This window comes from Betta splendens, chromosome 5, assembly GCF_900634795.4.
Source record: "Betta splendens chromosome 5, fBetSpl5.4, whole genome shotgun sequence".
NCBI classification, from domain to species: domain Eukaryota; kingdom Metazoa; phylum Chordata; class Actinopteri; order Anabantiformes; family Osphronemidae; genus Betta; species Betta splendens.
In genome coordinates, this window is record NC_040885.2 from 13,098,757 (window position 1) to 13,113,551 (window position 14,795).

The window sequence follows — 14,795 nt, forward strand, 5'->3', positions numbered from 1 at the left end:
TGGAGTTGCAGTATTTTTACAATACAACTCAACTTATTTACACTAAACATATGTTTTCATATCTAAAATGATTTTATTTCTTCATGTTAAATCCTGGTCCATTTGTAACGTTTAAAATCTAACTTGGTTCCAAGTTTTAAAAAAAGAAGCTCAGCAAGCACATTATTCCACAGTGAAGTTACCATATTTTATTTCAGTAAGTGCCATTCATGCATATTGAGGAAGGGGGTGGGGTGGGCGGTGGTATCGACAATTCTAATAACACTTGAGTTATTTTACAGCACTAAACGAATACAAAGAGTAGCTGTGTCACCTCATTGGACAACGAAAGGAATAAACCGTGCAATAAACAAAAACAAAAGACAAATCGGAGAAAAAAATACAAGAAATGACAAAGACAAAATCAAAATAAAAACAAAACAAAGAACACAAACCAAATATATATTATCAACACTGAAACACTGAATGTAGAACCATAGTACAGGTAAAAGGTAGTGTCACACAAAAAGCCAACGCATTTTCATCACATATATACAATATAGATATATACATACTGTCACCCTCTGATTGGACAATAACAAAATACTCTATTGTCTCCCCTCCTCTCTTTCATGAAGAAGCCCACCCTGTCTTGATACCCCACCCCCAAGAGGAAAAAAGGGATGATTGAAAAGACATATATGTACAAGCACAACAACACACCAGCACTGAATAAAATAGGCCCCAATCAGCAGTATTCGTTGGCGTTTCTCTCCCGTGGTGTAACAAGGCATTTTTTTAGCTTTTCATCTGTTTTTCCCAGTAATAATCTCTCTGGCAGGTACATGTCCAGCGGTATGTAAAAACTTAAAACGTCATTTGAACGACTCACACGCACACACACACACACACACACACACACACACACACACACACACACACACACACACACACACACACACACACACACACACACACACACACACACACACACACACACACACACACACACACACACCCACACACACACACACACACACACACACAGTACTCTTCAATCGTGATCCAGTCATTGTCGTCACCTTTTTCCCTTTTAGCCACATCGATTTTGCAAATGTTTCGTTCCTCCGTGGACCGATGCGTTCAAACGGCAGTGGTTCGCAGTCTTCGCCTGGAACAGCTGAAACGCACCTCGCGTTGGCAGGAAGTTCACCATTACGGCTCCATCAAGCCCTAATGGGTGCACACTGGTGCTCTATGCGGCCACCTCCAGTTGCAGTCCTTTAGCCCACACTCATTTAACACAGTCACGATCTGGGTCACTCATTAGATATTACGTCTGGGTACTAGTTCTAAAAATCAGGCAGTTCGTCAAAAACTGAAAAAATTCATGGTTGAGCTCCACAGGTGGCGTCATCTCCCAGATACAGCGGACATACAAAACAAAGCAAGAAAGAAGCAGGAGCAGAGTGGATTTGACTGGCAGGTAAACCAAAACAACCATCAGCTGACAATATAAAAGTAAACGGCAGTATCATCAGTTGAAAGAGGAGAACTTCATCTACGAATGGGCTGGTTTCAAACATCCTTCTAAGGGTTCAAAGTCATGGTTTTTAACATCCAATAAAACAATTATGTGAGACCTGAAAGTGCCTTTTCTTACAATTACAAAGACATTATGCAAGATTATAAAAAAAAAGGTCATGATTGTCATCCAATATGAAATCAGAAGTACAGTGAAACACTGCTCTCATGTCGGTTTAGTAAACAGGAAGCTACAACCTGTCTGTTCGCTTAGCACGAAGCCCGGAAACAAGAGTGGCTCACTAATTAACACGTTACAAAAGCAGGAAGTTAATAAATCCTGCCTGCCACAACAGCAGCAGAGGAGATTTCAACAGATTTGGTTACCTTTGAAAGAGGCTTCTGGCTTCAATGCTAAGCTTAGCTAACTGGCAGCAGACTGTAACTTTGTATTTACCGAGCACACACACAAGATCAGCACTGAAGGATATTTCTTAAAGTGTAGAACTATTCCTTAAACAATGACACACAGTGTCGTGGATGCAAAGCACCATAAACAGTTCAGCGAAGATGCAGTGAGGAGAAGCGCTCCACTGCATCGCCAGGAGGGGTGAGATCATTAACCTAAGGCTTTAATATTGAATGAATGAAAGAAAAATGAGTGCTTTGCATCTTTAAAATGGTGAGGATCAACAAAAAAATGAAAGTGTGCAAAGGGCTTTGTTCCAACATAGTGTCTCTAAAGTTCAGCACCTGTCTGATTGAGGAGCCACTTGTTACAGGACACAGGCGACAGGACTCTGGAACCGCAGGTCTCCCTGTTCTGTGCTTGAGAAACCCTTCTCACAACAAAAACGCTCAAATCGCTAATCTAGTCTTTAACCACTGTGTGCATCTGCGTTTGTGCTCATAGATAGCAGAGAGATGATTGCAGCAATCAATCATAGCCCTAAAATTACAATAAACTCAAAACACACACATACCATCTGTTTAAAGCAACACACACCTACACACACACAAACACACACACACACACACACACACACAGTGAAATGAGTCACATTTCTCATTCTGTTCAATAAAATCTTGTACAAAATCTTCTATTACAATGAAACTTTGGGCAACTAAAAAAAAGGTATTTTTAAATGTCAGAATTGACAAACACTGAGTGTGGCGTGGAGAATGCACGTTGACGGAAGAAGGCGTGAATTTGAATGAAGATAATTTCACAAACAAAAGCAGATTAACAAATAAACTCTTTTCTTTACAGGAAAAGTTCAACATAGGACGAAATTCCTATCGGCCATGAATCAATCTCAGAAATGTTCACACTAGTCACTGTAGTGTGTTTCAAGTTGGTGAGTCCCATTAGTCTGTATTAGACAATATTTTTTTATAATTACGGTATGGGATCAACTGCCTAATTAAATATTTGATTTTAAATGGTGACTTTGGAGCCGGTCAACAGGCGAATCATCCAAACTGATGAACTTTGCCGGTTTTTGAATCCTAATCTACAGGATGCACACAGAATCTAAGCCTCAGTTTACAGTGGAAAGATACTGGTAACGTCTGTCCTTCCTGCTTTTCCCATCCACTCACACTCACCACGTTCACTCATCTTGAAGTGCATGCGACAGAGAAGTAAAAAAAAACATTGTACTCCCCAAACTGGTTGCTGTGAGCCTGATCACATTGGTTTGGCTATAAACAGATCACTATACTTTGTAATCTCCCTTTCTGTCTCGCTCTTGCTTTGTCGAATGCCAAGCCTTAAACTTTTAACACCCTGTTCAGAACCTTTTTATTGTAAACCTAACTTTACCACCAATTCAGCCACAGCGGGGCCCACTTTCTCCCAAAAGTGACCAACAAGCACCATCACATTACTTAAAGAGACGGCCTGTATTTCTAAAAGGAAAAAAAACAAAAAAAAAAAAACAAAAGAGAGAGATAAACTGATCCAAGAGGCAGCGGAGGCCGATGTCAACACGAGAAGAATTACAAGCTGAACACGTCGCTCAAATCACATAACAGTTACGGAGCAGAGGGTCGGGGGGCAGAGGGGGTCCGACTTTGGAAGGCTGCTGGCTAGGGAGGGGGAGAGGGCTGGCTGGAGAGCTCAGGAGCATGTGGTGTAGACATGAATGTGTTCTACCTGTCTCTAGACAAGTACGTAAGCAATCACTTTAACATGTCCGACTAAATGATTGTCTTCAAAGTAACATTTTCTAGTTATGCTTTGCTTTTGTAAAAATGTCAGGACTCTGAAGTCTGTCTTTCTCCGAAGCTTGTCTCTTCTGCATCCCACCCACAGCGGCCTCTTCCTCCTCCTCCTGGGGCCTTCCAGCTCAGCCTGGCTTCCTGGTTTCTACCTCCTCTCTTTGCTCCCTTCTGTTTGCAAAAACAGGAGGCCTTGGGGCTAGACAATGGAGTCCCAATCAAAGTCATCCTGGATGTCATCAGCCTGCATGCGATGCATTTGGAAGTTTCTCGTAGGTATCATGTGCTGCTGGTTCATCTGTGCATGGTGTCCTGAAAAAAAAAGCACAGGAAGAGTGAGCTCTGCTGAGCCAAAAATCCAGTGCAAGGAGACACAATGAGTACAGTTTTCCAAGATGCATGTAACCCTTGGTCACCTGTCATAGTGGGTCCTGCGCTGCTCATTGGGGGCATGTGGGGATATCCTGGAGGACTTATCATAGGCATGTTCTGTCTCTCCATGTAGAGATTTCCTAAAAGGAGAATAAAAAAGCCCAAATTAACACAATCCTGTTTTTATTCAGATGCTGCATAATAAATTTGTTTTTTAGGACAGAACCCTGCAGCGTCTCATCGGCATGCAGCGACCTTTTGCAGAAGCAAAGGATTTCTAAAAGATTCAGCCTAAACCACAGGCAAGATTACTGATGTCATACTGATGATACACTAAAAATAAGAGAGACTAAAACAAAAAAAAATAATAAAGTTGAGGTTATGGTTATAGCTAACTTTAGGAAAGAGAAAAGTGCAATGAGCTTGTTTTTGATTAGTTACAAATGAAGATAATTGCGGATGCAGAAATGACAGTAGGGTTCCGGACCTGCATTGAGGTGCTGGCTGGGTTTGTTGGGGTGCATGGAGCCATGGCAGACAGGAGGCGGCACTGCCCCCTGTGGCTGGATTACACCCGTGCGCGCAAAGAACTGGTTGATGGACGAGCAGAGGTCTGCAATCTGGGTGGGTTCCAGAGACCAGTTGTTCAACTCCGCTTGTCTCATACTCTCTCTTAACCCTAAGGAACATAAAACACGCATGATTAAAAACATAATAACTCGAGTAGTTGTCAGCAACTATCTGCATTAAAATGCCTTTGTGAGAATGAAATGTATGAAACTGTCCAAAGCTAAATGAGAACCTAATTTATAGAGATGAGGCAAAAACTTTGGCTGCAATATTTATTCATTATGTCAGTAACCTTCAGTGGATGATATTTAAAAACACCCTACCTTGCAATCCTAGACTGTAATTGGATAAACTGACCTGCTGAGCTCAGTGTTTTAGTAATTAAAGTTGAAGGCAGTGTTATTTAATTGAAGAGCTCAGTTTAATTAAACTTCTAATCAACTCCACAGTGTCAACACTTCACCACTCAATCAAAAGCTGGGGCAGTAGTCTACCATCAGCTCCTGCTTTCAAGGATTTCTTTTGATCATATGCACAGGTCGTAATGGCAATACTGAAAACCCACCTTAAAGATCAACAGCTCTAAACTCAAACAAAATTAATTCCATTCTTATTTGTTTTAATGGTTGCAATTGCAGTAATATCTAATTGTCTAAACCGCACCTTGGAAAGGTGAAAGGTCGACATCAGCCCAGTTATAGCTGCTAGCAATACGACAGCTTTCTTTCAGTGCATCCAGATTTGGGTACCAGTCAGACAGTAAACCTGTAACACACATACACACACAGCATAGTATGTGTAACATTACAAGACAGGAGATGTGAAAACTATTTCACTCCTGGGACAAATACAGATTTAGTCCTAATCACATCATTTATGGATAATTGCACAATAATTAATGCTGTGATTGTAATCGCGTTAAGGTTTTGTAATCAAGCCATTTTCATCGTAGTCACACATTTATTGCTGCAGAGCAATCTTGTAGTGCGAAATGAATGAGACGGTAACACCAAATAAAACAGTTTATAAGGTTTCAAACAGTTTAGTAGCGTGTGGTGGCCACTAGGAGGAGCCAGTCTACTCTGTAAAGGCTTCTGATGCCTTTGGATGCAACATTGCTTTGTTCTCACAGATAATAAACTGGAGGATGATATAGGCTAGCATTTCACACCCAAAACAATGCTTTACCGTTTTAGGCTTAGAAACATAGGGTTTAAACAAAAATCTAAGTCAGCTTTAAACATGTTTTTGCTCTAGTCCATGTAAATGTGTGATGAACAGGATGGAATGAACACAACGTGGCAACGTGCTTTGAAATGAAGACAATGACAGACAGAGGCTCCTACCTGTGTTGCAGGCCATCTGTTGCTGGGAAGGATGGGGCTGGTGGGAGAGGCTCTGATGCTGCTGTCCGTGTTGAGAAGGGTGCTGGTTGTGCTGCGTGTGTTGGGAGGGGTGTGGCGTGTGCTGCTGTGGGTGCTGGCCATGGGACGGATGCTGCGGTGGATGCTGCCCGTGTTGGGGGTGCGCAGCGTGCTGTGGGTGCTGGGAGTGCTGTTGATGCTGACTGTGTTGGCTGTGCTGGGCGTGTTGGTTGTGTTGGTTGTGGCCGTGCTGAGGGAGGTGCTGTGCGTGGGGAGAGCCGTGACCGGGATGAGCTTGGGCGGGATGGGACAAGGGCACCTGGCCACTGTTGGCAGAGTGGCTGTTGGGTTGGTTGTTTGACAGGCTGTTCTGAGTACTAATGGTGCCACTGGGAGAATAAGAGCAGGACGTGTGGGTCTGCTGGGAGGAATCCGGTGGTATGCCCATGAGATCTGCAAGCAAACACCAGCAGAGATTTGTGAGCACTGAAATGAACAGCTGATGAAGTCTGATTAAAGCAGGTGTGCAAAGAACAGTTAACATTATGGATCAATCTATGCAATATGTTGAATCATAATCAATTAGTTGTTTTTCCCCAGAAGTATTTTTGCAGGACCCTCTTGATTTTGTGTAGGCAGCAGAGAAAAAGCACAAATGATACAAAACTGAGGAAATTCTCAAATACTGAAGAAGCTGAAACAAACCGACTGCTTGGAAATGGTTCACACTGTAATCAATCAAGAAACTAGCACTTTTTCACATATTGCTTGCTGTTGAAAAATGATGGGTAGTTAAATTATATAGTGCTTAACTATAATGTGTGACACAAGAGTATTAACTTGCTTGTTTCATTTCTTTAGGTGTGATTATTTCCAGATATTTTTCTCGTCACTTTTTTCTTACTGTAAAATAAAATTGTGTTTTGCACTTAAATGTTTGCTTTGACTGGAAATTTATGCATCTAAAAATTATAAAAACAAAATTAGTGAGAATGAAATTATCTTTAGATGCAGGGCAAGCTCTTGCAAATGTCAGTCATTTGCATCCAGACTGAGATGGAGACTCTGCATTCCAGCTCAAACTGAGCTGAATTCATCACGTGTAAAAATTAGCCGCTTTGGGTCATACATCTTATTAAATGAGACACAGTCTCTTGTGTTTAAGTTGTTCTCCACTTGAGACAGACCAGCTGCCATTTTGTTATACCAGGGAATGACTCAGCATCTGGTGCGTCTCTGAGGTTCACGGGCTCAAGCTGCCGTCACCTCTCCACTCCAGCAGCACGGCTCTGGATTGTCTTTGACAAATTCATTGTACTGCTGCACGGCGATTTAACAGACACGACTGGAGCATGAGCATCTGCACATCCAACTGCAATCACCTGAGTGGCGGGGAGTGGTCTTAAGAGGCCCTGTCCTTCACAGCTTTGGCACAGTAAACCTATTTCACTGGAGTGCTTTTAGAGCTGACTCTCGCCCTGCACCTCCACAATCGGCACGTAACACTCACTGCAGAGGTGACAGAGGTGCATCTCTTATCTGCACAGAAAGCCCATTGTCCAACCAGGGAAATACAGAAAGCAATTAACGAGGCACCAGAATAATAATGCGAGCTCATTACCTATTATCAAAGCCAGTGAATTAGCTCACTGTCTACAGCGGCAGAGTGTGAAATCCTCTAGCTCGATTATTTACGCTTTTTAATTGCTAGAGCTTGTCTGAGTAAGAGATTTCACTTTTATGTGCATAAAAAAGGTAACAACTTTCAACTAATGAAACACAGATGATAGATTAAAGCAGAGGAACATTACCATGAAATGCATTTGATTTGTGAAAGTAGGTTATACACAGAAAGCTCACTACTTTGCTCATAACCCACTTGTCAAGTGCTCTTTGTTTATCGGTCAATCAGATTACAAGCAAAAATGCTCTTTTGTTCTAAAGGGACTCACAGGCTTTTGGAAAGCTGTGCTCCATTCACCACTATGCATTATATCATACAAAGTCCTCATCATTATGACAAATGAACCTCAAATCCAACAGATTTACTGAGGAGTCTGGCTGTCTGTACCTGCTTTCATTGATCTGATGAAACACAGCCGACATGAAAAAACATTTCAGACATGAACAGAAAGATGGTGCATCAACTCTGAATTAACCATAAAATAAATGCTGTAACATCTCTTTACATCCCTTACTGAAATATTTAAGACATGAACTCTCAGACTCTGCTTTTAAACGTAAAATGAAGTCTAATCCACAGTGCTCCAGCAAAAGACCATTAAAGTCATCTGTATATATTTGCACTAGTCATCCTGTTGAATACCTGCTCAATTAGTGGCTAAATACTATTTTCACCCCCAGCTGTTAAGAACAAACCCACATTAAGAAAATGGTTCTGAAAATCATCCTGTTCCTTGATAAGTGAAGCTTAGCTCTATTAGGTTTCCACTTGATGCTCCCACGAGGCCACTCACCTTGTTGGCTGAAGGACTGTTCAAAAACAGACTTGTAAAGGCTTCGGAAGGAGGCACTGAGATCTTCAAATTCAGAAAACAGGAGCTGCTTGTCCCTGTCTGGCATGCTGTACTGGGACTGCGGGGGCTGTGAGAGGCTCATAGACTGGGACACAGGCTCTGGATGACTGGTCACCTGGAGGAAACAAAGCAATAAAGACACATTTACAAAAGGGAGATATTTGCTGCAATTCAAACTAAGGTTGTGTGGAACAAACGCTGGATACGGGGCCAGTTCTGTTACCACAACGTGGAGGGGCTACTGATCAAATGTGAGGATAGGTTGATTTCTCTGAGGACAGTACTTGTTGCTGTGTGAGGAAGCGTTAGTCACACAACATGTAAAGAACAATAACATGAATGGCAACAGTTTAGGTCAGTGCTTAGCACCTAGGCTGACACAACATTAAGAGAGCAACTTGAATGGACACAGAGCCAATACTCAGGTGGCCAAGCAAAATGTATTTAAAACAAAATCAATAGCAATACCTTGTACAAATAAGCAGCCATTTTATCCATGTATTTGTGTGGGCAGTCAATGTTATGCACTGCCCCTGGGTGTGAGACAGTAAGAAGAGTTCCCTCCAGCAACGAGTTTGTCTACAAGATGCATCACAGCGATGGGCAGTGATGCAAAACCATCGTTATTTCACAAAGCAGAATCTGACCTGAGTCCACTGTGGGCTAGCGTTACAAGAGAGGTCACGTCAAATTTTTGATCATAACATCTTTCTCCACCAAGATGTGGGCAGGCTGCTCAACGGCATGGCTCACAGTCTGGCCTGGGTAAGAGTGAAGAGGTGATGATAAAGCCAGAGTGTTTACTGCGAGCTGCTGCTTTGGCTGTGAGAAAGAGAGCACATCCATCAGGCTGCACCGATCGATGGCCGGCGCCTGGAGCAGCTAGCACTCTAGGATGCGGGAGGACCACACCAAAGAGAGGGCATCTCTGGTGGGAGGACATCAGAGGAAGTGCTTCTCTTTGTCTGGCTTCCAGGAGCGTGCACATTTTTCTCTGTTTCCCTTAACCCCCTTCCTGATGTTGCACTCCAGTGCATGTTCACCCTGAACCTCAGTCTATTGCCGTGCACCGCTGGCTCCTCTGAAGAAAGCCTCCTGGGGCTTTCTGATCAGATGAAATATGGGATACAGTACGGCTTGTACGTCTGGCAGTGTTTCATTTTCATTCATTCAGCGACTGCTGCTCCCCCACAGCTTGAAGAATGTGGATAAGATGGGAATTTATCATTTGGCCTTAGAGTTTAGTGTTTAAACAACATCAGTTACACCATATTTATATAAATAAGCTGTTATAAATATCCAACTAAGAAGCGGTCATGAGCTGTAACCTCTACAGTAACTGGAAATAACACCATCCTACACTCCATTCACCCTTTGGGGAATAGTAGGGGCACAGTGTATTTGGCAAAGGATGTGCTGCACTGGCAACTTTGTTGTTTTGTCTTTGTACAAGTGTAGAACGCAAATTACTTCAGTTCAGACACAACCCAGGACCAAGTTGTATGCAGTTTAATTGGGTTAGATGGGCTCCTGTTCTTTTGCTCCTCTTAATTGGTGGTTAGTCATGCTGCTGCAGGCAGTTGTAGGTGATCTCTCATTCTGGCCTATTTTCTTGTGTTTTACCCACATTTGGTACTTGTTGTTAAAATCCCCTATGGGAGGAGTTCTTCCTGTCTCTGTAGACCTTTTGAATTTTGTGTCTCTTCCATGAAAATTGAGAATTTTGCTGACAGTTTTTTTTAATTAGTGTCACATTATATAGTATCACCCATGTGAGGCGTCCTTGGTCTTACCGGTGTATAACTGTGCACGCTGCCCACACTGTTGAGATTGACAGAGGCCAGACTCTGATCAGACAGGCTGTTGTTAAGGCTGCTTCTCGGACTATCGCTCCCCTCCTGGTCTGTGTTGTACAATGCCACCTAGAAGACATACATGAACATTATTTACCTTCATTGACACAAAACCAAAAATCCTGGCACGCACACACAGCGATACCAGCATACCTCCAAGATAACGGATTTGAAAATTTATCTTAAATTAATCCATAGTTAAACAATGTAATTTACATGGGGAACCCTGAGCATGTGTGTGCAATAACATGTCACAATGTTGGAGTTCTCTCTTCAAACTTTGCTGTCTGTGTGTGGGGGAGTCAGAGCGCTGCTGAACACCCACCGCAGTCACAAAGGGGTTCCAGCAAAAATGTGCAAAGGGACAGCTGAGACATTCCCATCACTAAAGGTCACGCTACTGGTGATGTCAGCCACATCTGCTCACCAAGCGCAAATCCGTTTGGGACAGGTAACAAAGGATTTCAGTGCAGCCGAAACACTGACCTTTCAATATAGCGGCACTTCAGGACGACAATCTTAATTATCGTCTGACGTGGTTTAGCCCTCCCACCCTTCCAAGTAAAGTGCATCGTCAGACAATTAAGACAGCAGTAAGGGGAAGGATCCAGATAATGAATATAATGATCCCCACAGAGAATAGCCCATGTGTTGAGTTTTGTATTTTGAGAAAGGAATGGCAGAAATGCCCCGATGGTGCTGCAGTGGAAGGGGCCTGGCATTCTAAAAGGGGTGTGTGTGTGTGTGTGTGTGTGTGTGTGTGTGTGTGTGTGTGTGTCTGTCTGACTGACTGAGTCCAGCACGGTGGCTCCTGCTCATCACTGCGAGCGGAACAGAGTGGGCTCTGTGCTCAGCACAATGAGACAGCAGTGGTAGCAGTCTTAAGGGAGGCAGGCTGCCCCGGCCTTGCCCAGCACGCTGCCTCTCCGCAGAAGCAGTGGACTGAAGCGCCCTGTCTTTCCGCTGAGCCGCAGCGAGTGAACACAGAGGCCGCGAGGAGGTAAGGAAACCCAGGGAGCCCTGAGTGTTTCTGTGCTCTGACCGACTGGCCAGCTGACTAACATCCTGGCCGGCATCCAGGATGCACACATGCAGACTGAGAGCATCTGACTGGTCATTCTACTAGTGCAGGGGCCAAGTCAGCACTGTTAGAGATATACAAATGGAACGTATTGCAATATAAAACACATACACACAACAAAATATACAAAGAACAAATGCTGAATTGGAGGCAGTAAGAAAAACTCATTAGGCCACTACGGCCTTCCTCTACTCAGTGTGGACTTGGCTCCAGTGTTCATTAGTGTGAAGGAGAACTGAATGAGCGGCCGAGAATGAAGGCTTATGCATGTCTACAAATTCAGGCACAAAATGCAAATCAAAACCAGCACAGACCCACAGAAATATAAATGTTATGTGTAATGAATCCATAAAACAGGATTTAGCCTTGAGTTTCTCGCCGCACACTATTTTTACTCCACTCACCCATAAAGTGTGATGATTTCAAAAACCTCACTGCTCTGTGGTTTTCATAGGCCCTGAAGTCCCCGGTGTAAAGACACCCACTCACGCACGCATCATCACGGACAAACACCCAGTTACAGTAGCTGCACGCACAACATAAGACCCCCCCTCTCCCACCCCATTTTAATGGCCACAGATGTGCATAAAGATAGAACAACACACAGACATAGAGCAGCATGCTCATACAGGCACGGGCAGCTCCACGGTAAACACAGTGCATGGCATTAGCTAGCAGGCGAGCGAGTAGCGGTTCTATTCTTAGCAGTGAATTAAGTAAAAAAGCCAGAGGTGTCTTTTACACGAGGGCCTAATCTGGAGCATGGATTATGAAATCAAAGTAAGATTGGCCCAGGTGTCGTCAACACTGCCAACCAGTGTTCAGCACAATCCCTAAGTGCAGGATTTACAAGACTCAGGGAAGGCGGCAGATAGAAAAGAAAGATGAGGAGGGAGAGGAGGAGGGGAAAAAAGGCCAACCATTCATCAGCAAACACGCTTCCAACGCTTCCCTCTTCTTATCCTCACACTTCCACAGCGTTTTGTCACATTCCTGTGAATGTTTAGGGCCACCTCAGAGCCAACAGCCAGTGCTTTGACGCACAAGGAAAAGGAGGTAGTGGGGCAATCTCGTGAGGAATGTGAGGAAGAAGAAAAGAGATTCTTGCTTGTTCACTAGTCGCCCTGCCAGATTCCCATTGGCCTAGATGAGAAGGCGGGAATAAAGGCAGAGGGACTGGAATAGAAAAGGAGAGAGAGAAAAACAGAGACAGGGAATTCCTGTGGCTTGGCACGGCGCACCGAAAGAGGCGTGGCCTGTCGCGTGTTTACAGTGTAAAACAGTGAGAAACAAGCTCTCTCCCAAGAATTAGGGCCTAAGATGCGTCGCTTTTCACTTTGTCCCGTGCTCACTTCATCACCGTCAAAGTTTGTGTTTCCACAAATCGACTGAACAGAGAGAGAGAGAGACAAATCTGCCTCTTCATACAGTGGTCATGTTCTGTGCTGTGTGACTAGCTTCTGCCCGTTGCTCTTTCGAGTTATTTGACTGGAGGTATTCGATGGCAGGAGTCCAAACTCCTAACTGTCAGCTCTTTACATTAGGAGCTCATTATACCGTCACTGCCGGTGAGGACCGGTGCTGTCGCATGCGCTTGTTTGGAGCATTCAGAGGTAAAAGGACCTTCCTCTGTCACGCGAAGGCCCCTGAAACACGATAAACTACACATTTTCCACAGAAATGGGCTGCAGCTAATTGTCGCCGACACACTCGTCATAACAAGCTGAAGCAATCGGTAACATATTCTACATCACATACACATTACAACACAGAGTGACATGTGCTCACTCAGACTTTTCAGCCTGTCTCATACACAACATACACGCACCTCTTTCCTTTAAACACCTCTGTTCACATTAAACCGTTTTTTTTTTTAATAACGCTCGCAGCAAATGAATAAGCGACTCTTGTAGGCTTTTTAAAAGTACTCCTGAGAGCTGCCCCCACTGGGCCCAGAGGATGAGAGCTTAAGGTTAAAAAGCCTATTTAAATTTCAGAGTGAGCAGCATACACACAACTAACAGCTAGCAGTCCCTGTAGCGTTGCTCTGTGATGTACAAGTGTTTCCAAGCTTTTACAGAAAAAAAAACTAGAGAGCAGACGGAGCTAGTGGCAGGGTAGGTCACCGAATGAGGAACGCAACCCTGCTCGACAACCCCCGGTACAGGTGTGAATACAGCATGCAGTATCCGTTTACAAGTGTGCATGGGATTGTGTAAGATAGCGAAGCACCAAGTATCTGTATGAGCATCATATTTCCACGCTGAAGATAACAAGAGCCGGCCGCCCGTTGTTGTAGAGGAAAAAAAGGTGCTGCAGTGCAGAGGAATGAGTATTTTGGTGTGGGTTGCATTGCAGAGAAGCTTTAGGCATATGAGCCTGTGTGTGTTTTTACATGCCTTTTGGCACATTTTAGTTCCAATATATTTGGACATCGTGGCACTCGCAGCTTCTACAAAATGTTGGAAACGTAAAGCTCGTTTTAGGGCCAGAGGATGGGGTAAATGTTGGGTTCAAGCATTTAGATGTGACACCTGAGCTTAAGTAAGAAGCTGAGGGGTTGCATATATCAGTGAGTGTCCTCACAACAATGAAAAGACAAGTGTGCCTGCATGCATCTGTGCCGTTCGCATTTCCCCTCCACTAGAGTGCTCCATTCTGTGGGGAATAGTGCTGTAGGTGGTAGGAGAAGTGGGTGGGGTCAGGGTGCAGCCGTGTAACCAGGTGTGTGTTGGAGCTGGAGGCTGGATGGCTGGCTGTAGTACCTTGTTAGTCACAGTGTTGATTGCCAGCGTTGGAGAGGCACTTCCAGAGATCATACAGTCCATCCCCAAAGACTCCGACTCCAGGCTGTATGGCGTAGAAGCCTGTGGGGGTTGGGGGCAGGGTGTGGAGGCAGGAAAAAAAAACATTATCCAATTATCAAACACACAAAATCCCACTGCAGGTTGCAGGGAGAGACCTGTAATATGTTTGTGACAAATCTTCCGCTTAGATCACATACATATCCATCTGCTGGATACGGTATATATAAACAGAGCTTCTGTTCCATGACAGAGAAACACCTTTATTTAGGTCACATTTGAACTGTGCCTTCTGAGACAGACCCCATCCCCATCCTTACCTCACACACATACAGTACACACTGACACGCACGCGCGCACACACACACCCGAGTCCTCGTCTGGCTGTATAGGTTCACTGATAACTCGGCCATGCCTGTCTTCCAAAACTGCTTACTGTAAGAGGATTGGCTGCCAACAATACCATTTTTAATTCACGATAAACATAA

At 44.0% G+C, this 14,795-nt stretch overlaps 1 protein-coding gene across 2 annotated transcripts in view; it reads right to left on the reverse strand.

Moving 5' to 3' along the window:
* Positions 1–162: 162 nt before the first annotated feature.
* Positions 163–14,795, reverse strand: part of foxj3 (forkhead box J3) — a 63,019-nt gene continuing 48,386 nt past the window's right edge. Inside the window, exons 5-12 of one of the 2 annotated variants that reach the window (XM_029150907.3) lie at positions 14,269–14,370; positions 10,363–10,491; positions 8,510–8,684; positions 6,015–6,485; positions 5,332–5,433; positions 4,586–4,777; positions 4,143–4,238; positions 163–4,038 (exon numbers count right to left, since the gene is read on the reverse strand). In XM_029150907.3, the coding sequence (XP_029006740.1) occupies positions 3,926–4,038; positions 4,143–4,238; positions 4,586–4,777; positions 5,332–5,433; positions 6,015–6,485; positions 8,510–8,684; positions 10,363–10,491; positions 14,269–14,370 (1,380 nt within the window). In that variant the 3' untranslated portion in view covers positions 163–3,925. The remainder of the gene's footprint in view (positions 4,039–4,142; positions 4,239–4,585; positions 4,778–5,331; positions 5,434–6,014; positions 6,486–8,509; positions 8,685–10,362; positions 10,492–14,268; positions 14,371–14,795) is intronic. The other variant, XM_029150908.3, reaches the window with a different exon arrangement.